Consider the following 22,279-nt stretch of genomic DNA (forward strand, 5'->3'; position numbering starts at 1 on the left):
GCCCTGGGCCAAAGGCAGGCGCCAAACCGCTGCGCCACCCAGGGATCCCAATAAAAAAATCTTAAAAAAAAAAAAAAAGAATGATCCTTGGTCTTGACCCTGGTGCTTGAGTTTCAGATAAGTGTATACTCATGAAACCGTCACCACCATCTACCATCAAGACTATAGACATATCCATCATATCCCAAAGTTTCCTCCCATTTTAATTATTATTTTTATTATTATTTTTTGTGATGGTTATACTTATTTTTTTAATAATAAATTTATTTTTTATTGGTGTTCAATTTGCCAACATGCAGAATAACACCCAGTGCTCATCCTGTCAAGTGCCCCCCTCAGTGCCTGCCACCCAGTCACCCCCAATTGCCATCAGGGAAATACAAATCAAAACCACAATGAGATACCACCTCACACCAGTGAGAATGGGGAAAATTAACAAGGCAGGAAACCACAAATGATGGTTATACTTAATATAAGATCTACCCTCTTACCGAATTTTGAATCTACAATACGATGTTGTTAGCTGTAGGCACTACGGTGCATAGCAGATTTTCAGAACTTCTTTATTTTGCACAACTGAAACTTTTTACCCTTTGACCATCACCTCCCTATTTACCTCTCTTCCAAGCTGGTAGCAACTACCATTTGACTCTCTTCCATGAGTTTGACTACCTTAGATCCCATATATAATGATCCCATACAGTATTTGTCTTTCCCTGTTGTGCTCATTTCACTTAGTATAATGTCCTCTGGGTCTATCTGTGTTGTCACAATGGCAAGATTTTCTTCTTTTTTTAAGGTTAAATAATATTCTATTATGAATATATATCTCACTTTCTTTATCCATTCATACATTAATGAACATTTAGATTGGTTTCATATTTTGGCTATTGTGAATAATGATGCAACAAACATGGGAGTGCAGGAATCTCTTTGATATCCTGATTTAATTCTCTTGAGTATATACTAGAAGTGGGATTGCTGGATCACATGGTAGATATATTTTGAACTATTTGACGTACCTCCATAGTGTTCCCCATTGGGCTGTACCAACTTACAATTTCCACTAAGTGCATCAGGCTTCATTTTCATTTTCTCCACATCCCCCCCTTTTTTTTAAATAAAGAATTTATTTATTTATTTATTTATTTATTTATTTATTTATGAGAGAACACGTGAGCTGAGGGGAGGGGCAGAGGCAGAGGGAGTAGCAGACTCTCCCCCTGAGCCGGGAGCCTGACATTTGTATGTCTTGTTTGGAGAAATATATTTTTAGGTCTTTTCATCATTTTTTAATGGGGTTACTATTTTTTTGCTATTAGTTTGGATATTAACACCACATCAAGTGTGGTTTTGCAAATATTTCTCCCATTTTGTAGGCCAGCTTTTCATTTTGTTGAACATTTCTCTATGCTGTGCAAACTTTTTAGTATGATGTGTTCAACTCGTTTATTTTTTCTTCTGTTGCTTGTTTTTCTTAAGATTTATTTATTTATTTATGTATTTATTTATTTATAAATTTATTTTTTATTGGTGTTCAATTTGCCAACATATAGAATAACACCCAGTGCTCATCCCATCAGGTTGCTTGTGTTTTTGATGTTATATCCAAAAACACATTGCCAAGACCATGTCAAGGAGCTTCTCCCTTATGTTTTATCCTGGGAGTTTTATGATTTTAGGTCTTCTGTTTGAGTCTTTAATCCATTCAAGTTGATTTTTTAAAATTTTTATTTTTTAAAAGATTTTATTTATTTGTTTGAGAGAGAGATAGAGAGAAAGAGAGAGACAGATAGCAAGAGTGTGTGAGAGAGAGAGCACAAGTGGGAGGGATGATCAGCCTCCCTGCTCAGCAGGGAACCCAATGGGGGGCTTGATCTCAGGACCCCAGGACCACGACCTGAGCCAAAGGCAGATGCTCAACCAAATGAGCTACTTGGGTACCCCTCCAATTGATTTTTAAAATATCTATCTTTTTATTCTACTTTTTCTTTTTTATATTTGAGTATAGTTGACACATAATGCTACATTAGTTTCAGACATACAACATACTGATAGCACAAGTTTATACATTCTGCTATGTTCACCACAAGTGTAGCTACCACCTATCCTGCCTGATACATCGCTATTACAGTATCATTGACTATATTCCTTATGGTGTGCATTTTATTCCCATTACCTATTCATAACGTAACTAGAAGCCTGTATCTCCCACTTCTCTTCCTCCATCAATAGATGAAATAGGATAAGGAAGATGTGGTATACATATGCCATGGGATATTAGGCAGTCATAAAAAGGATGATATTGTGCCATTTGAGACAACATGGCTGGACCTAGAGGGTATTAAGCTAAGTGAAATAAGTCAGACTGAGAAAAACAAATACCATATGACTTCATTCATAATTTTGGTGTAGTGTAAGGTATGCATCCAGTGTCATTCCTATGCATGCAGTTTTCTTAATACCATTTATTGAAGAGACTACCCTTTCCTCATTGAATATTCTTGGAACCCTTGTCAAAGATTAGTTGACTATATATGTGTTGGTTTATTTATGGACTCTCTATTCCACTCCATTGGTCTCTGTGTCTGTTTTTATGCCAGTATTATACTGTTTGGATTACTATAACTTTGATATGTTGCTTGATATAAGGAAGTGTAATGCCTCTAGCTTAGTTTTTCTTTTTTTTTTTTTTAATTTTTTTATTTATTTATGATAGTCACACAGAGAGAGAGAGAGAGAGAGAGGGGGGCAGAGACACAGGCAGAGGGAGAAGCAGGCTCCATGCACTGGGAGCCCGACGTGGGATTCGATCCCGGGTCTCCAGGATCACGCCCTGGGCCAAAGGCAGGCGCTAAACCGCTGCGCCACCCAGGGATCCCTAGCTTAGTTTTTCTTGCTCAAGATTGCTGTGACTGTTTGGGGTCTTTTGTGGTTCCATATACATTTTAGGATTATTTTTTCCCCTATTTATTTATGAATATTGTACAGTGAATGCTATATACCTAGCCTCATAGTCAGAAAAGCAGTCATCCTGAATTCCTCCCTTTGGAGTCTTGGCCTTGAAATATTTGCATTGCCAGGGATCACAGTGACAATAAAATTGCTTGGCTAATGAGGAGTTTTGGAAATTGAACCTCTGGGGATACAGAGAAAGCAATCTGCCTGTGACCACTTGCTTCAACAGTTCTTCTCCAGAAAAGAAGTAGCACACCTGAGCTTCATCTCATAGGTGATCCTTCTTGCCCTGGAACCTGAGGGTCACTCAATCCCTCTGCCCTTCCTGAGTATAGATCTTCCATTTGGTACATTCAGAGAAGATGTCACATCATTCTACTACGATGCCCACCAGGTAACCTAATGTGTCTTACTCAATGTTTGGAAATGAGGGCAGTTGTTTTGCTACAGTTTCATCCAGAGGAAGCTGTGAAGAGTGCATGTATCGAATGATTAGAACTGTGTCACCCAGTGTCCTCTTGCCTGTCTGTCATCTTCTTCACATTTCCTTGTACTTTACACCAATCTCAAGTACTGGTGATTTACTAATATCTTAGTCTCTACTATAGCCAGGACCATTTTCCTACTGAGCAGAAATATGCTTTATATAAAACAGGATGGCTGTTATAAAATTATCTGAGATTTACTTGCAATCTGGTGGTGTAGGAGGCAGGAAATTTGGTAAAGTTCATTTTATCTTCCCATTCCTGGTTCTTGAAATACTTATATATTACCTCAGTTGTTTGCCTCCGAGGTCTCTGGGCATCCAGACAGAATCTTCAGCTGCCTCCCCAGTCTGTTTCTCTTTAAAAAATTACCAAATGTTTCAGATAATCAGAACAGCATAGATAGTGTAATTTTTAAAAAAAAATTATTTACTTATTCATGAGAGACAGAGAGAGGGAGGCAGAGGGAGAGTCAGGCTCTCTGCAGAGTAGAGAGCCTAATGCAGGACTTGATCCCAGGACTCTGGGATCATGGGATCATGACCTGAGCAGAAGGCAGATGCTTAACTGGTTGAGCCACCCAGGTGCCCAGATAGTGTATTTTTTTTTTAAAGGCCACCTATCAATCCTTGTGGAAATTAACAATGGATGACACTCTGCTGTATCAGCTTCAGGTTTTTGGTAATGGAACAGGATAATATGCCTTCAGAAGGCATCCATTTCTTATCCTTCTCTATTAGTCTGTCCCATCCTAAGACAGTGATTGTCTCTGATGATGCTCCTTCTGCTGGCCTAGAAAACACACATTTGACTGTGTTGTCACTTCACCTTCTCCATCAGATCCATCAACAACATGGGACTCAGGAACAACACAGGGGTTTCAGAATTCCTTCTAATGGAAGTGACAGAGGATCCAAAACTGAAGCCCCTCCTCTTTGTTCTGTTCCTGTCCATATACCTGGTCACCATCCTGGGAAACCTGCTCATCATCCTGGCTGTCATCTGTGACTCCCACCTCCATACCCCCATGTACTTCTTCCTGTCCAACTTGTCCTTTACTGACATCTGTTTAAGTACAACCACCATCCCAAAGATGCTGGTGAACATCCAAGCAGAGGATCAGAGCATCACTTACACAGGCTGCCTCACACAGATCTACTTTATCCTGGCTTTTGGTGGTTTGGAAAGTTTTCTTCTTTCAGTAATGGCCTATGACCGCTATGTGGCCATCTGTCATCCACTGAGGTACATGGTCATCATGAACTCCCACCTCTGTGGCCTCTTAATTCTACTCTCTTTGTGCATTAACATTGGGGATGCTCTGATGCACAGTCTGATGGTGTTGCAACTGTCCTTCTGCACAGACCTTGAAATCCCTCTCTTCTTCTGTGAAGTTGTTCAGGTCATCAAGCTCGCATGTTCTGACACCCTCATCAATAACATCCTGATATATTTTGCAACTAGCGTATTTGGTGGTATCCCTGTGTGTGGAATCATTTTCTCCTACACTCAGATAGTGTCTTCTGTTTTGAGAATACCATCAACAGGTGGAAAGTATAAAGCCTTTTCCACCTGTGGGTCTCACCTCTCTGTTGTGTCCTTGTTCTATGGGACTGGTTTGGGGGTGTACATTAGTTCTGCTCTTACTAGCTCTTCCAGAAACACTGCAGTGGTTTCAGTGATGTACACTGTTGTCCCTCAAATGATGAACCCCTTCATCTACAGCCTGAGGAACAGGGACATGAAAGGAGCCTTGAGGAAACTCATAAGTAGAATGCCTTCTCTTCTGTGACTGTGTCATTAGCATTTGACTGTGGTTTCTAAAATGAGTCAAAGTGACAAAAATACAGGGTGAGCTGGAATATTCAATTCTTGCATCATCAACTTCTACTAAAATTACAAGATGGCCATGTGCATTTTAACTTGATGTGGAAAGCTAACTTGTACTTTATCCAGCAATGTGGTATGGTGTTTGGCAAGGGATTTCAAAGCTCTAATTTCAGTTTCTTTTTTTTTTTTAAAGACTTTATTTATTTATTCATGAAAGAGAGAGAGAGAGAGGCAGAGACATAGGCAGAGGAAGAAGCAGGCTCCCTGCTGGGAGCCCGATGCAGGACTTGATCCTAGGACCCCGGGATCATGACCTGATCCAAAAGTAGATGCTCAACCACTGAGCCACCCAGGCATCCCTCTAATTCCACTTTCTGAGTCAAATTCCCTAAAAGCAGAACTTCAGTCAGAGGTTCTTATAGCAGTGATTTTGTGAAGTTTATTTTCAGAAGAGAAGTAGGATAAGGTAGATAGAACAGGGAAAGAATTTAAATGAGGATGTCATGAGTCTACCTGATTCTAGGATTATACCATGAGAACTGCACTTCAGTGTTGGAACTACTGGAAGGCCATGTGCTGATGTTTTGTACCCCAATTCAATAATCACCAATTCCAGTCACTGGAAACTGTACCTTCACAGGGCAACCTCAGCAACCACTACACTTAGTTTCATTACATATAAAATGCCGTTATTATATTATCTTAGTGGTTTGACGTGATAGAAAGAATTAACTTTTATCAGTACAAGATATTTGGTTGTAATAAGAAAAAGAAATCCTGATTCTAATATGCTCAACACATAAAGAGGGTTATAAGGTGATGGATGTGTTCATTAACTTTCTTGTGGCAATAAGTGTACAGTGCATATATATATATATATATATATATATATATAAAGTCATCACATTGTACACCTTAATTTTGTTATTTATACCTCTGTAAAACTGTAAAAAAATGAGTTATCCTTCATTGTAGGGACTTTAGAAGTAGGAATATATAAGAACTGGACAGTAAGGCTCCATTCATTCTTCCATATGGTGGCTTCCTCCCAGATCTGGCTCTCCTATAGTCCAGATGGTTGCAACAGATGGAAGAAATCTATGGATGAATGTATTTAAATCTGGAATATGAAACCTTTCCTAAAGTCTTCTTGTTAAAATATATACAAAGCATATATAAAATGTATCTATAGGAAAAAAAAAAGGTAAGATAGTGAAACACATACCTCTCACCCAGGTGAAGAAATAAAGCAGTGCCACAGAGAATCCACTTGATGGTGTCCCAGCCACGTTACCTTCTTTCTCCCCAGTGGCAAACACTATACCGAACTTTGTATTTATCATTTGGTTGATGTTCTTCTATTAGGTTGAATCCTATGAACTTGCCAGTATTTGATCATGTTTGTCCTTTAAAATGGGCAGTGGGATTCAATGTTAGTATCACCCAAATGTATCCATAGCCAATGTGTAAATTTTCTTATTTTTGAACAAGTTAAAAGTTAAATCTTAATGAATGCATCTTGTGTCTTGTTTTTCCATCTTTGCGCTTTTGAGGTTCAGAAGTGTTTATTTTAGCAGTAATTCATTTATTTTCATTGCTTTCTATTCTTATATTATGTACAGAGACATTACAAAGTAGGTATTCTTGTGAGGTTGAAAGATATTTTGGTTGGTACTTTTCTTCGTGTATAAATAAATCTGCTTGAGTATTATCACATACATTTCATGGTGGAAAGAAGAACGTTTTATACTCAGGATAGAATTATTATGTGTATGAGGTATACTCATACACATAATATTTGGATATTTCTTTTTAAAAAATTTTAAATTTAAATTCAGTTTAGTTAACATATACTGTATTTTTAGTTTCAGGGGTAGAATTTAGTAATTCATCAGTTGCACATAATACCCAATACTCATTACATCATGTGCCTTCCTTAAAGCCCATCACACAATTGCCCCATCCTTCCACTGACCACCCCTCCAGCAACCCTCAGCTTGCTTCCTAGAGTTAAGAGTCTCTTATGGTTTGCCTCCCTCTCTGTTTTCATCTTATTTTATTTTTCCTTCTCTTTTCTATGTTCATCTGTTTTGTTTCCTAAATTCCGCAGATGAGTGAAATCATAGGTTATTTCTCAAAAAGTTAAAAATAGAACTACCCTACAACCCAGAAACTGTACTACTAGGGATTTATTTGAAGGCTACAAACATAGAGATTTGAAGCAGGACATGCACCCCAATGTTTACAGCAGCAATGTCCACAACAGCCAAAATATGGAAAGAGACCAAATGTCCATCAACAGATGATTGGTAAAGATGTGGTATATATTTATAATGGAATATTACTCAGCCACCAGAAAGAATGAAATATTGCCATTTGCAATGATATGGATGGCACTAAAAGCTATTATGCTACATGAAATAAGTCAGTCCTCTGGGTATTTCTGAAGACTTTCCCTAAGTGATTGAATCATTTGACATGCTCACCAAAATTTCCTGGTGATATATACTATCACTAACATGTTTTCATTTATACTGACAATCCAGTGAGCGTAACATTATTTTATTATTGGCATTTCCATTATTATCTATGAGATTGTCATTTCATATATTTATGGGTCATTTATTTTTACTCTCTGTTAAATACGTGGTTATGGTTTTTCTGCTGAGCTGTTGTCGAAATGGCTGAATTTCTTTCTATTTTTATAGCTGAATAATAATTCATCGTATATACACCAAATTTTCTTTATTCACCTGTCAGTGGACAATTAGGTTATTTCCATATCTTGATTATTGTGAATAATGCTGAAACTAACATGTGAGAACAGGTATCACTTAAAGATACTGATTTTGCTTCCTTTGCACAGGTACCCAGAAGTGGGATTACAGGCTCATACAATAGTTCCATCTTTAAGTTTTTAAATTGAGGTATAATTGGCATAAAACAGTTTCAGATGTACAACACAATGATTCCACATATGCATATATTGTAAAATGATCACCACAATAAGTCTAGTTAACATTCATCACCATAGATACAAATAATTTTTTATGATGAAAACTTTAACATTTACTTTCTCTCTCTCTCTTTTTAAAAGATTTTATTTATTTATTTGAGAGAGAGAGAGAGAGAACATGAGTGAGGGGAAGGGGCAGAGGGAGAAGGAGAAGCAGACTCCCTGCTGAGCGGGGAGCCAGATGCAGGGCTGGATCACAGGACCGGGATCATCACCTGGGCTGAAGGCAGACACTTAACTGACTGAGCCACCTTGGTGGCCCTAAGATTTACTATCTTAGCAACTTTCAAATATGCAATACAATTTATTACATCACATCCCCATGATGTATAATTGGAATTTTTTGCCTTTTGACCACTGACACACATTTCACCAACTCCTCCATCCCCACTTATGGCAACCGCCAATCTATTCTCTGTATCTATGGGCTCAGGTTTTTGTTTTGTTTTTGAACTCAACATCTAGATGAGATCATATGGCATTTGTCTTTGTCTTATTTCACTGGAACCTGAACCTCAGGGTTCATCCATATGTTTCAAATGGCAGGATTTCCTTCTTTTTTAAATGGGTGAATAATCCATTTTGTGTGTGTGTGTGTGTGTGTGTGTGTGTGTGTGTCTGTACACATACATATACCAATCACATTTCTTTATCCATTTATCTGCTGATGGACACTTAGGTTATTTCCATGTCTTGGCTATTGTTAACAGGGCTGCAATGAACATGGGAGTATACATATCTCTTCAAGATAGTGATTTCATCTCCTGCTGATATTATCTCCAGGAGTGGGGTTGAGGGATCATATGGTAGTTCTATTTTTATATTTTTGAGGAACTTCATACTGTTTTCTATAATGACTTCATCAGTTTACATTCCTACCAACAATATGCCAGACTTCCTTTTCTCCTCATTTGTGCCAACACTTGTTATCTCTTGTCCTTTTTTTTAAAAGATTTTATTTATTTATTCATGAGAGACACACAGAGAGAGGCAGAGACACAGGCAGAGGGAGAAGCAGGCTCCCTGTGGGGAGCTTGATGTGGGACTTGATTCCAGGACCCTGGGATCATGACCTGAGCCAAAGGCAGACACTCAACCACTGAGCCACCCAGGTGTCCCTCTCTTGTCCTTTGTATGAAAGCCATTCTAAAAGGTGTCAAGTGATATCTCACTGTGGTTTTGATTTCCATTTTGTGATGATTAGTGATGTTGAGCATCTTTTCTTGAACGTGTTAGCCATGTGTATGTAAAAAGCCACAGCTAATATACTAATTGGGGAAAAACTGAGAGTTTTTCCTTTATGGTCAGGGATATCCACTCTCACCACTTTTATTCAACATAGTACTGGAAGTCCTAGCTAGCAATCAGGCCACAAAAAGAAATAAAAGGCATCCAAATCAGCAAGGAAAAAATAAAACTTTCACTATTTGCAGATGACATGATACTATATACAGAACCCAAAAGACTGCTAGAACTATGTATACCCTTTAGAAAATATGTATTCAGTTTCTCTGCTGATTTTTAAAATTTTTTTATTTTTTTAAAGATTTTATTTATTTATTCATGAGAGACAGAGAGAGAGAGAGAGAGAGAGGCAGAGACACAGACAGAGGGAGAAACAGGCTCCCTGTGGGGAGTCCAATGTGGGACTCGATCTTGGGACTCCAGGATCATGCCCTGAGCCAAAGGCAGACACTCAACTGCTGAGCCACCCAGGCGTCCCTAAATCAAATGGTTTATTTTTTGCTATTAAGTTATATGTGTATTTTATATACCTTGGCTATTATTAATCTCTTATCAGATACATGATTTATAAGGATTGAAATAAGTAAGCTTTTCATTTAGGTGATGGTTTCTTGCTATGCAGAAGCTTTTTAGTTTGATGTAGACACATTTATTAATTTTTGCAGTTGTGGCTTGTGTTTTTGGCATCATAATTGTTGCCAAGATGAATGTCAAGGAGCTTTCCCTCTGTTTTCTACTAGCAGTTATATGCTTTTCAGGTCTTATGTTTAAGTCATGAATAATTTTGAGTTAATTTTGTGAGTAATGTAAGATAGGGGTTCAATTTCATTCTTATGTGTGGGGGTATAGTTTTTCCAACACCATTTATTAAAGAGATTATCCTCTCTCCCTGGAGTGTCCTTGGCTCCTTTGTCAAATACAAGTTGATTATATATGTGAGGGTTTATTCTGGGCTCTCAGTTCTGTTCCATTAGTCTATGTGTGTGATTTAATGTCAATACCACACAGTTTTTAAAAAGATTTGATTTATTTCAGAGCAAGAGAGATAGCAAGAGAGAACATGAGCAGGGAAGAGAGGGAGAAGGCAGCTACCTGCTCGGCAGGGAGCCCAATACAGGGCTTGATCACAGGGCTTAGGGGTGATGACCTGAGCTGAAGGCAGACACTTAACTGATTGAGCCACCCAGGCACCCCACCAAACAGTTTTTTTTTAATTTTTTTAATTTTTATTTATTTATGATAGTCACAGAGAGAGAGAGAGAGAGAGAGAGGCAGAGACACAGGCAGAGGGAGAAGCAGGCTGCATGCACCGGGAGCCCGACGTGGGATTCGATCCCGGGTCTCCAGGATCGCGCCCTGGGCCAAAGGCAGGCGCCAAACCGCTGCGCCACCCAAGGATCCCCCAAACAGTTTTGATTGCTATAACTTTGTAGCATAGTTTGAAGTCAGGATACCTGATGCCTCCATCAGAAGTGTATAGAAGCCATTTCAGGCTTCCAGAGGGGCCCAATCAGATCACAGATATAGGCTGACTAGAGCCCAACCCTTGGGAAACAGTTGGGAAAGTATGCAGTTAAACACTTTCCAGGAAGAAGGTGGGAGCCTTGTGTTTCTGCCTCCTCCCTGTGTGCTGAGCCCAGGGGGTAACCACAAGAAGTATTTATGTAGCCCTACAAAACTGTCTCATGATTTTCTGTGGTATCTGGGGATTTGGAAATGCCAAGCCCTATTGCTCTCAGAGCTAGAAGATTTGGGAGCAAGTTCCTGGAGTTTGTCATACAAGTTGGGTCCCCATGTGTGTGGTCTTATCCCTTCATTCCTCAGAGATGAGCTGAGTTGGGGATTCTCACCTGGCGGTAAGGTGCTGTCCTATGGGTGGGTGGGGGGGTTGATGGTGTGAGCATACTTCAGTTTTTCCCACCTCTTTTGAGGTAGGTATTTTCTCAGTGCTCTGATATGTAGGAGTTACCCAACCAGTTTCTGGATTTTTCTCAAAGGGAATTAACGCATGTGTACCTCAATGGTAAGTGTGTTCCCAGGAGGAGGGGGGTCAGGAAACCCCTCTTCTGTCATATAGCTGATCTTGGTGAGAATTCATTAGGTTTAAACATTTAACAAGGCCAATATTAGGTCAAATTTCTTTAATATGTAGTGTTGGGCAATGTAAAGGAGTGATTTTTTTTAAAAAAAGGACACATTAGGGTCCTATCAAAATGACAGTTTTGTAGGATAAAAATGACAGTTTTATAGGACAAAAGATGATCAAATATGGAAATCAAATACTGGTTGCATCAATCTGATATGTGTTTTTATGGTCACATTTCCTCTTCCTTTTCTGTTTTTTCTTCTACCTATTTTATAAGGAAACATATGATGTCTATTTAGGGCTCACCTAGATAACTCAATGTAAGTGCATCCTTGACAAAGACCCTTTTTCAAATAAGTTCCAATAACATTCATCCTTTTATCATGAGTTACTAATCACAAATTGGGGGGACTAGGAGTAGACCTATCATATTGAGGGCCTCCATTTCACTTCCTACAGATGTGCTTTGGTTGATTCCATCGAGAGGCCTAGTCTCATCTAAAACTGGGAGGGAGAGTTTTCTGTCTCCTGGCTTCAGGTTCAAGTATGACATCTAAATTTGCTGCCATCACCTTGTGACTTGAGTAGAACCAGTCTTAGGACAAAGCCACCAAATGGAGAAATGGAGTGAAGCCCTATCCCTTGTTCTTGTACATTTCTTATCTCTGAAGTCCTAGTAATGACAAACAACTGTTTCTTGTTTGACCATATTATAGTCAGGAGTATTCTTGTATTCTTCTTATTAGAACTGAAGTCTTCCTCACTGATGAAGCACAAATAACTCACAATTATTTAAAGCTGAGATGATATCATTATACCAATCTTATAGAAAACAAAACTGAGTATAGTGAGTGTTAATATTGCCTCCCAGGGATACAATTTACCAGTGACTGGTCTCCATCCTTACTAAATTGGGGTGTGACAGGTAAGTTCCCTTACTTCACTAAGGCCTGACTTTGGGTTTCAATTGACATGGTCTGTCATGGGATAAGGTGGAAGCCAGTCTGCAGATATGACCCCAGTTGTGCTTCTATCCTTTATTGAGCTATCCATATTCTACAATTTTCCTTCTTCTGGGAGTCATGCATGCAAACATTATAAAACTATGACCTCTGCCTCAGGTTCTACCCCTAGGGAACTGAGAAAAAACTTGAAATAAGAACTGAAATAATTTGTCAAACATAACAAAGCTAAATAAAAATAAAAGTCAGGCTTCAAGTCTAAGTTAAAATGCATGTGGCCATTACGTTATCTAGTCACATTACAAGCATTTGGTTACAGGTGAATTATACATCATGGTTCTCCTGTGAGTCCTAAAACTCTGATTTATTCTAACAACCAGCCCAAAGTACACAGAACAATCACAGAAAGGAAGGTATCCTACTGAAAAGTTTCTTCAAGGCACCCTGCATGTCACTATTTCTCAGACTGTAGATAAAGGGGTTCATCATTTGAGGAATCACGATGTACATCACTGAAGCCATGGCAGTCTTCCTGGAAGAGTCACTAAGTGCAGAACTAATGTATACTCCAAAAGCTGTCCCATAGAAGAAGGACACAACAGACAAGTGAGAGCCACAGGTGGAGAAAGCTTTATATTTCCTGCCCGCTGATGGCATTCTCAAAACAGAGGAGAAAATTTGAGTATAAGAGAAAATAATTCCGGAGAGAGGAACACCCCCAAATAAGCCAGCTGCAAAATATGCCAGAATATCATTGATGAGAGTATCAGAGCAGGCAAGCTTGACAATCTGACCAAGCTCACAGAAGAAGTGGGGGATGTCCATGTCCTTACAGAAGGATAACTGTAGCACCATCAGACTGTGGAGCAGGGCATTGACAATGCTAATGAGCAGTGAGAGTACCATCAGCAAGCCATAGAGTTGGGGGTTCATGATAACAGTGTACCTCAGGGGATGGCAGATGGCCACATAGCGGTCATAGGCCATTGCTGCAAGGAGAAAATTTTCTAAACCAACAAAAGTCAAGACAAAGCAGACCTGGGTGAGGCAGCCTGTGTAACTGATGCTGTGACTCTGTGCTTGGATGTTCACCAGCATCTTTGGGATGGTGGTTGTACTTAAACAGATGTCAGTAAAGGACAGGTTGGAGAGGAAGAAGTACATGGGAGTGTGGAGGTGGGAGTCACAGATGACAGCCAGGATGATGAGCCCGTTTCCCAGGATGGTGGCCAGGTATATGGACAGGAACAGGCTGAAGAGTAGGGACTGCAGTTCTGGATCCTCTGTCAGTCCCAAGAGAAAGAATTCTGAAAATACTGTTTGGTTTTTGGGTCCCATGTTGTTGATGAATCTGATGGAAAAGATGGAGTGAAAACCAAATAAAATGAATGGTCCCTGGATGAGCCACAGCAACATCACCTGGGAATTGCTAGAAATACAAACCTGATATCACTGCAGATATACTGCTGATAAACTCTGAGGTTGAGGACCAGCAATCTGTTTTGGCAAGCCCTCCAGGTTAATGTGATATATGACAAAGTTTGAGAGCCAGTGATTTTAGAAAAATGAATAAAACCTATTGAGAATCCATGTGAATATTTCAATCATTTCCTCTTCTAATTTTTCCCTCTGTCATAATTTCCCACTCTTCTTGCCCTTCTCCCTCTATTGACCCTTATTTTTATTGGTCACTATCTCTTCCTCACACATTGTACTAAGTGCTGAGTCTGAAGTGAATGAGTGGTATTTATTTTGGAAATATTTCTTGCCTTCATGCAAATGGTAAGATGAGAATGAAGTTATCCATTCTCTCCTGCAGAGTCTGCTCTCCAAACTTAGACATGCTCAGAATCATCTGAAGATTGTGTCAAATTACTGATGATAAATCATTATTACTCCATTCACCCATGAGGATTCTTAGTTGAGGTGAGATTATATCATGAGTACAGATTATGGCAGACTAGATCTGAATTCAGGTCATATGACTGCTGAGTTGACCATCCTTTTTTTTTTTAAGTTTTTATTAGAATTCCAGTTAGTTAACATACAGTGCAATTATTAATTTCAGGCAGCAATACAGTGATTCAACATGTCCACAGAAGGTGATCACACCAGGTGATCAACACAGGTGCCTTCCTTGATCCCCATCATCTAAGCTCTTTCTCCATCCCTTTTCCTCTGGTAACCATCCATTTGTTCTCTGGATTAAGAGTCTGTTTCTTGGTTTGCCCTCTCTTTCTCTTTTTCCTCTTGCTCATCTGTTTTGTTTCTTAAATCCACATATGAAATGAGTTGACTGTCTCGACCAACCATTGTTAACACTTCTGGATGACACAGCATTAGCATTCCTAAATCACCTCTCATGTAAGTTCCTTTCAAAGTTTTAATATTTCCATTTTGAGAAATGCCTTCAATCTTTTCCCTCACCTACAAGGCGTGTCCATTTCTACCCATGACATAGAGTTGTAGTATGAAAAAGTGTAGAAAGTCATGGCATCCATTCAAGTATATGCCCTTACCTGAGCATAGATTTAAAAATGTTGCTTATTAGCAATGTCCACAATAGCTAAACTGTGGAAGGAGCCTCAGTGTCCCTCAAAAGATGAATGGATAAAGAAGATGTGGTCTATGTATACAATGGAATGTTACTCAGCCATTAGAAATGACAAATACCCACTATTTTCTTCTATGTGGATGGAACTGGAGGGTATTATGCTGAGTGAAGTAAGTCAATCGGAAAAGGACAAACATTATATGGTCTCATTCATTTGGGGAGTATAAAAATTAGTTAAAGGGAATAAAGGGGAAGGAGAGAAAATGAGTGAAAATATCAATGAGGGTGACAAAACATGAGAGACACTTAACTCTGGGAAATGAACAAGGGGTAGTAGAAAGGGAAGTGGGTGGAGGGTTGGGGTGACTGGGAGATGGGCACTGAGGGGGGCACTTGGCAGATGAGCACTGGGTGTTATGCTATATGTTGGCAAACTGAACTCCAATAAATAAAAAAATAAAAAATAGAAAAACAAATAAATAAGTCTTTATTTAAAAAAATTAAACTGTTGCTTATAAACTTGAAAATCATAAGACTTCTCCTTGGAATTGCTACTCATCTGCATTAGTGATGCATTGTAAGGCAAACTAGGCAGGTATGCCAATGACATTCTCTGTTTTAAGGGGACTTTTCTGAGGGCACTTGATGGGATGAGCACTGGGTGTTATATGTTAGGCAAAATGAGTTTAAATTTAAAAATTTTTAAAAAATAAGGGGACTTTTCCACCCAAGGTGGTAGGTGGCAGATCATTTAAAAAAATAGCTAATGAAAAAGAAAGAATTAAATTCATAGACTCCTCAGGGAATAGAGGAAAATTTAAGCAATTATTGGTCCTTGGAAGACAAAGACTTTCAAGACAGTGCAGATTTATATGGTACTTATAAGATAATCAAGTGCCCTAATAGAAGTGCTTCTGTAAAGCAGTGGTGCTCTCTCACCTAGGGCCGATAGAAGTGGCCATGACAGCCTTTATCATTTGGTGTATTACTTAGATTCAGAACTCTGAATTTAATACAAACTAGCACTTGCTTTGTGAATGGGGAAAGCCTTTCAACTGTGTGGAGGTCTTGGTTTCCTCAATGTAGAGTGGAAACTGTCATCAAATCTTATGGGGATGTTGCAGTGATGAGCAGTGCATAGAAGAAAAGCAGCCAGCACAGCACTAAGCATATAGGACCCTCCTAATAACATTTGCTATTGTGTGTGTAGTTTTAGGTCTGTGAATGGTGGCACCTGGAATGTTTCATTTCTCAGAAGAAAACAGTAGGGTGTGCAACAGAGGAAAGACAGTAAAGAGAGAGGAAGTACATCCCTAGCATGATAACTGCAAATTTCAGAGTAGTGTTTATGAGCTGAAACTCTAGCTGGGATTCTTTATTGTGTAGAAAAGGAATGAAATGCACAGGAATTATACCAATATTCATTTGGCATGGACAGATGATGAATTATATAGCAATTAAAATGAATTAAAGAAAAAATATGATTAAGAACACATATATTCTTGAAACCGTAAGGTATAAAAATCCTATATACACCTATTAAATTGAACTTATTAATTTTATTTTTAAAAAATTTTTATTTATTTATTCATGAGAGACACACAGAGAGAGGCAGAGACACAGGCAGAGGAAGAAGCAGGCTCCATGCAGGGAGCCCTATGTGGGACTTGATTCCGGGACTCCAGGATCAGGCCCTGAACCAAAGGCAGACGCTCAACTGCTTGAGCCACCCAGGCATCCCTATTAATTTTATTATTAAATTTTCATTATGTTTATTTCATATACTAGATATGTCTGATTCCAAAGACAGCATATAAAATTCCTTCTCCACAATTGCTTTTTCTTTTTTTCTGCTCTAATCAAGTAATCACAAAAAACTTTAGCAAATATTAAAGTATAAATCTTTACGGTGACATTATCTGATCATAAATTAATAGAAGTATAAGTAAATAATAAAAAAGATTATTTTAAAAAAGAAAAAATGAATCAGATTTATAAGTTGATAAAAAGGAAAAACCTATAAACATTCGTATGACAAAAAGTCTATAGCATGAGAAAACTCTAAATATATATTGAAATCTCTCAGGTAGTAATCCCTAATAAAAATAAACCCAAGCAAAGAATAACACAGAGACAACAATGAAGTGCTGGGTTTCCCACCTGTTGACATGATCAAATTTAGATACTTCACTGTCCTCATTCTGAGTGTTTTTATTGCAATTGATAGTGGAGATATAGGTGAAGTCCCCACATCATAAGTATGCACAATCCTGATTCTTTTTCTTCCCTAGGAGAACCAGTACACTAACTTTATGTACATTATTCCCCTGAAATTTTTGCTATGATTAGTAATATCATTTTATAAAAACTTACATTCTTTTGCATTTTAAAAGCCTTATATAAATGGAACCATACAGTACATGCCATTTAAAATGGGTATGCTTCTGCAGTTTATTTTTTGATTTTTTTCATATATTCAATCCCATTCACTGATTTTAATTACTAGAGAGTCTTACACGATATTGTTACATCATGGTTTATTTCCCCATTCCCTAACTGATGGATATTATGGTTGAGGCCTTTTATCCTATGTATGTTTATGAAGACATGTATAATATAAAACTATGAATGGGGGCTACCATCACATTCAAGACTGTGTTGTCTCTCTGGGAAGGGGAGAACAGGAGGGGAAGAAAAAGAGGTGCATATATATTTACTTTTTTTTTTTTAACTTTATAGAAAAGACCTGAAGCCAATATATCAGAAAATCAACATTTGGTCATCTGGAATGAGTGGAAGGGTGTTCATATGTTTTTTATTATACATCTCTGCTATTGTGATATAAAATTCTTGGTAATTTTATGATGATGAATACATGTACTCACAGGGTAGCCAGCTATATCTGCCTGTACCTTGACTCTTTTTCTTGTGTCCTCAAGGGAACTACAGGGATAATACACTCTTCTATGCAACAGTATGTCAAGAACCAGGAATGCAAGTAAAAGGAAAAGCTGACCCAAATTCTTCCCCACGACCATCACAAGAATTCAAGTAAATGTGGGAAAGTGTATAATGCTCATCTTGTTTTAAAAGGGGTTGATTTTTGGGATACCTGGGTGACTCACTCAGTTAAGAGTCTACTTTTGGCTCAGGTCATGATCCCAGGGTCCTGGCCTCCTTGGTCAGCAGGGAGTCTGCTTCTCCTTCTCCCTCTGCCCCTCCCCACTGCTCATGCACACGCTCTCTCTTTCTCTCTCAAATAAATAAATAAAATCTTTAAAAAAATTTCTCATCACAAGAAATGAATGTGAGGTGACAGATGGCAACTAAACTTAAAAAAAGGGGGGGCTGATTTTAATCAGAAGGAAAATATTTTCTGTCATATTTTAGGGAGATTAGGGGACCAACTGATTGAGACCAGGGTCAGTATCAGTACAAATATACAGAGGAACTTGTCAACAGGAAGACAGGCTAGAGTGCATGGGACACTTGGTTCTCATCATTCCATGTATGCACACTCCTCATTGCTTGCCCTGGATGAATCTGTAATAAAATAACCTGCTCCTTGTACAGAAGCATTACCTAAAGGACTTTCAGTTACCTGGCTGGCATCAGTGTGGAATGATGTATCACATGTTACCTAGATATAAAGATGGAAGATCTGTCTTCAAGAAGGGCAGAGAGACAAAGTGAGGCAATGGGCTCCTGGTCAAGAAAGATCATTCCTGTTTGGAGTCTCAGGTGTGCTTCTTCTTGACTAGGTAAGGGCTACGGAAGTGTTTTATCCCTGGGGAGTCAATATCCAAAGCTCCTCATTAGACAATATTTTTAGTGCCTTTCTGATCCATAGGCTCTGCAAATCCTTAAAGACCGAGACTAAGAAGAGAGGAATTCATGATGGCTAATCCATGAGCCTATGAGGCCAGGTGTATGTCATTTTCCCCGCCCATTCATGCTTACCTCTCTCTCATACACCTTGCACACATTTACACACACTCCTTTTTTAATGAGTTCCAGGCTTCTTTTCTTAAAGTTACAGAGAGAGGTATCACTATATGATTAATATCTTGAAGCCTAATTCCAATTTTAAATGTGTAAGTATTATTCATGTACTGGGTGTAAATAATATATTTATAAATATAAAGATATTGTAAAATTCAAACTCCTAGGAATATTTCACTTTTATTTTTTTTAATTTTTATTTATTTATGATAGTCACACACACAGAGAGAGAGAGGCAGAAACACAGGCAGAGGGAGAAGCAGGCTCCATGCACCGTGAGCCCGACGTGGGATTCGATTCCGGGTCTCCAGGATCGTGCCCTGGGCCAAAGGCAGGCGCTAAACCGCTGCGCCACCCAGGGATCCTGAATATTTCACTTTTAGAGTCATCGAATGTTTCCTGTACCTGTTTTCTGTTCTCCATCGGAGAATCTCATCTATTCACTGTGATCATTAGGGCTGTGATCAATACAGACAGACTTAATACTCTCTTTTTAAATTTTCATAATCACCTGGTCCATAGATACAATGTACATTTTTTTCCCAGTGTGGAGTTTTAGATTGAATTATGGTTCTTCATTTTTTTATTCTGTTATGATAAAGTTCAATGTCACTGAAAGGAAGTACTGTGCAGTTTTCCATCACCCAGAGATTTCATGTGTAATAATAGATGTGGATGATACCCCATGTTAATATTAATAATAATACTTGAAAACGTATTTCTTTAAGCGTTTCAGTATTTTCACATATTCACCAATGTATTTCACATTTTAACTTGATTTTTTTTCACATTTTAACTCTTTCTAATAGAATTTTCTTAAGCCATATTTTGAAAAAATATATTTTTGAAAATAGACTTATGACAAAATGGCATTATAATATCACTCTTCACCATCATAACACCAATAAACTTCAAACACACGAATAATAGGGAGATATGAAGACTTAGCTGGGTTCAAAAAATGATAAAGTTTTCCACATATTACAAGAAAATGAAACCATAAATGGTAAGTGGGATGGGGGCAAGTGATTCTGCTGGTTTATGTTCACAGGTAAGTGGATACTTATTCTGGGTAATGAAGATTAAAGAATGAAACCGGACCCCAACCTTACACCAATCACAAAAGCCAAATATAAGATCTGAAACTGTAAAACTCCAAGGACAACATGTAGGGGATAATCCATTGATTTTGGTTTTGGTGATGATGTTTTGGATTGGACATGAAAAGTAAAGGCAACAAAGCAAAAATAAACGTGTTGGACTACATCAAACTAAAAAGATTCTACATAGGAAAAGGAACAATCAACAAAATGAAAATGCAACCTCTGGAATAGAAGGAAATCTTTTCAAAGCTCATATCCTTAAGGGGTTCATATCCTTACTATATAATGAACTCATACAACTCAACAGTAAAAACTCAAATAATCCTTTTTTGTATATTTTTTATTGGAGTTTGATTTGCCAACATATAGTGTAACATCTAGTGCTCAAAAACTCAAATAATCTTATTTAAAAATAGGCAAAGGACCTGAATAGATGGCAACTTAAAAAAAAGACATACAAATTGCTGACATGTACATAAAAAGGTTCTCAACATCACTAAACATCAGGGAAATGCAAATCAAAACCTCACTGAGATATTACTTAATACTTGTTAACTTGGCTGTTACCAGAGACAACCCACAAGTAGGTGGAGAAAGGCAACCCTTTTACACTATTTGTGGGAATATAAACTGGTACAGCTGCTATGGAAAGCCATATAGCAAGATCTCAAAAAATTAAAACTATTTCTAAAAAAGACCCAAATAAATGAAAGAATATTCTATTTTTAGATAGATATGCACAATGTCATAGAAACAATTTACCTTAACTAACTTTATAGATTTAATGGAAATTCCGAGATGTTATTGTATTTTGAGAGATTGATTTTAAAATTTGTATGAAAGAGCAATGGAGAAAGAATATTTGATTTGAGGACACATAAGAGGAAGGAGTAATTGCTTTAGTATGTATCAAGATTAATTATGGAGACACAGTAACTAAAATGGTATGGTTCTGGAACACAGTGAAAAACAGAACCAGTGAGACCAGCAAATAGGAAGATTTTATTGAGGACAGAATCAGTGGATGGGTTACTTAGGACAATTGCTGGGGAAGGTGCCAGTCAACAAGAGCCTTTAGGTTGTAGGGAATCAAAATATTTACATCAAAATTGCTTAGCAGACGCTGGCATTGTGCAGTACTTGTTAAGATTATCAGGATAATTGGTGAAGGAACCAGAACTTAATTTGCCAAATTCCTTACCTTTCTCAAATTCACATAGGCTGTTTGTCTCAAGCTGAGACTGAGAATGCTATGTTTTTCTCTCTACCTCTCTTTTTCAAATTTATTTTTTACTTTTTATTTTTTAAGATTTGTTTTTATTTATTTTGAAGATTTATTTTATTTTATTTTATTTGAGAGAGAGAGAGAAAGAGAGAGAGAGAGAGAAGCTATGAATGGGAGGAGGGGCAGAGGGAGAAGAAAACTCCTCACTGAGCGGGGAGCCTGATGTGGGCTTGATCCCAGGACACTAAGATCATGACCTTACCCTAAGGGAGATACTTAACCGATTGAGCCACCCAGGTGCCCTATTTTTATTTATTTGAGAGAGAAAGAGAGAATGTGTGAACAGTGAGAGGAGCAGAGGGAGAGGGAGAGGGAGAGAATTCTCCAACTAACTTCCTACTGAGAGCAGACCCTGATGTGGGACTCAATCATAAGACCCTGAGATCACAGCCTGAGATGGAATCAAGAGTTGGACCCTTAACCAACTGAGCCACCGAAGTACCTCTCTTTTTTTTTAATTATATATTTAAAGTGTACATAATGATGATTTGATATACATACATAATGGACTTATCATGCTGAGCAAGCTAATTACCATATCCATCTTCTCATATAGTTACCACTTTTCTAGTGTCTAGTGGTTAAGAGTACAACAAATCTAGGCTGAGGCCAGTCCTCTGGCTATAATGACACCCTTGTTCAGTCCTTTCCCACCCTATCCTTCTGTCACTAACATTTTCCTGAGAACCTGTCCCCTAAAATAACCATAGACAGAATCCATTCTACTTCAATGGTTCCCAAAAATCAAGCTCA

General features: G+C 38.1%; 2 protein-coding genes across 2 annotated transcripts; one reads left to right on the forward strand and one right to left on the reverse strand.

The window, feature by feature from the left end:
* Nucleotides 1-4,296: 4,296 nt before the first annotated feature.
* LOC144289373 (olfactory receptor 7G1-like) lies at nt 4,297-5,235 on the forward strand. Its single transcript, XM_077857510.1, has one exon. The coding sequence runs from the start codon at nt 4,297-4,299 to the stop codon at nt 5,233-5,235; it is 939 nt and encodes a 312-aa protein (XP_077713636.1).
* Nucleotides 5,236-12,981: 7,746 nt separating this feature from the next.
* Nucleotides 12,982-13,920, reverse strand: LOC144289374 (olfactory receptor 7G2-like). Its single transcript, XM_077857511.1, has one exon. It carries the CDS (start codon nt 13,918-13,920, stop codon nt 12,982-12,984), a length of 939 nt encoding a protein of 312 aa, XP_077713637.1.
* Nucleotides 13,921-22,279: the final 8,359 nt, after the last annotated feature.

Source organism: Canis aureus, chromosome 19 (genome assembly GCF_053574225.1).
Source record: "Canis aureus isolate CA01 chromosome 19, VMU_Caureus_v.1.0, whole genome shotgun sequence".
NCBI lineage: Eukaryota > Metazoa > Chordata > Mammalia > Carnivora > Canidae > Canis > Canis aureus.

Excerpts from the sequence above, each read along its gene's own strand:
- LOC144289373 (XM_077857510.1), top strand. The coding sequence starts at position 4,297 with ATGGGACTCAGGAACAACACAGGGGTTTCAGAATTCCTTCTAATGGAA.
- LOC144289374 (XM_077857511.1), bottom strand. The coding sequence starts at position 13,920 with ATGGGACCCAAAAACCAAACAGTATTTTCAGAATTCTTTCTCTTGGGA.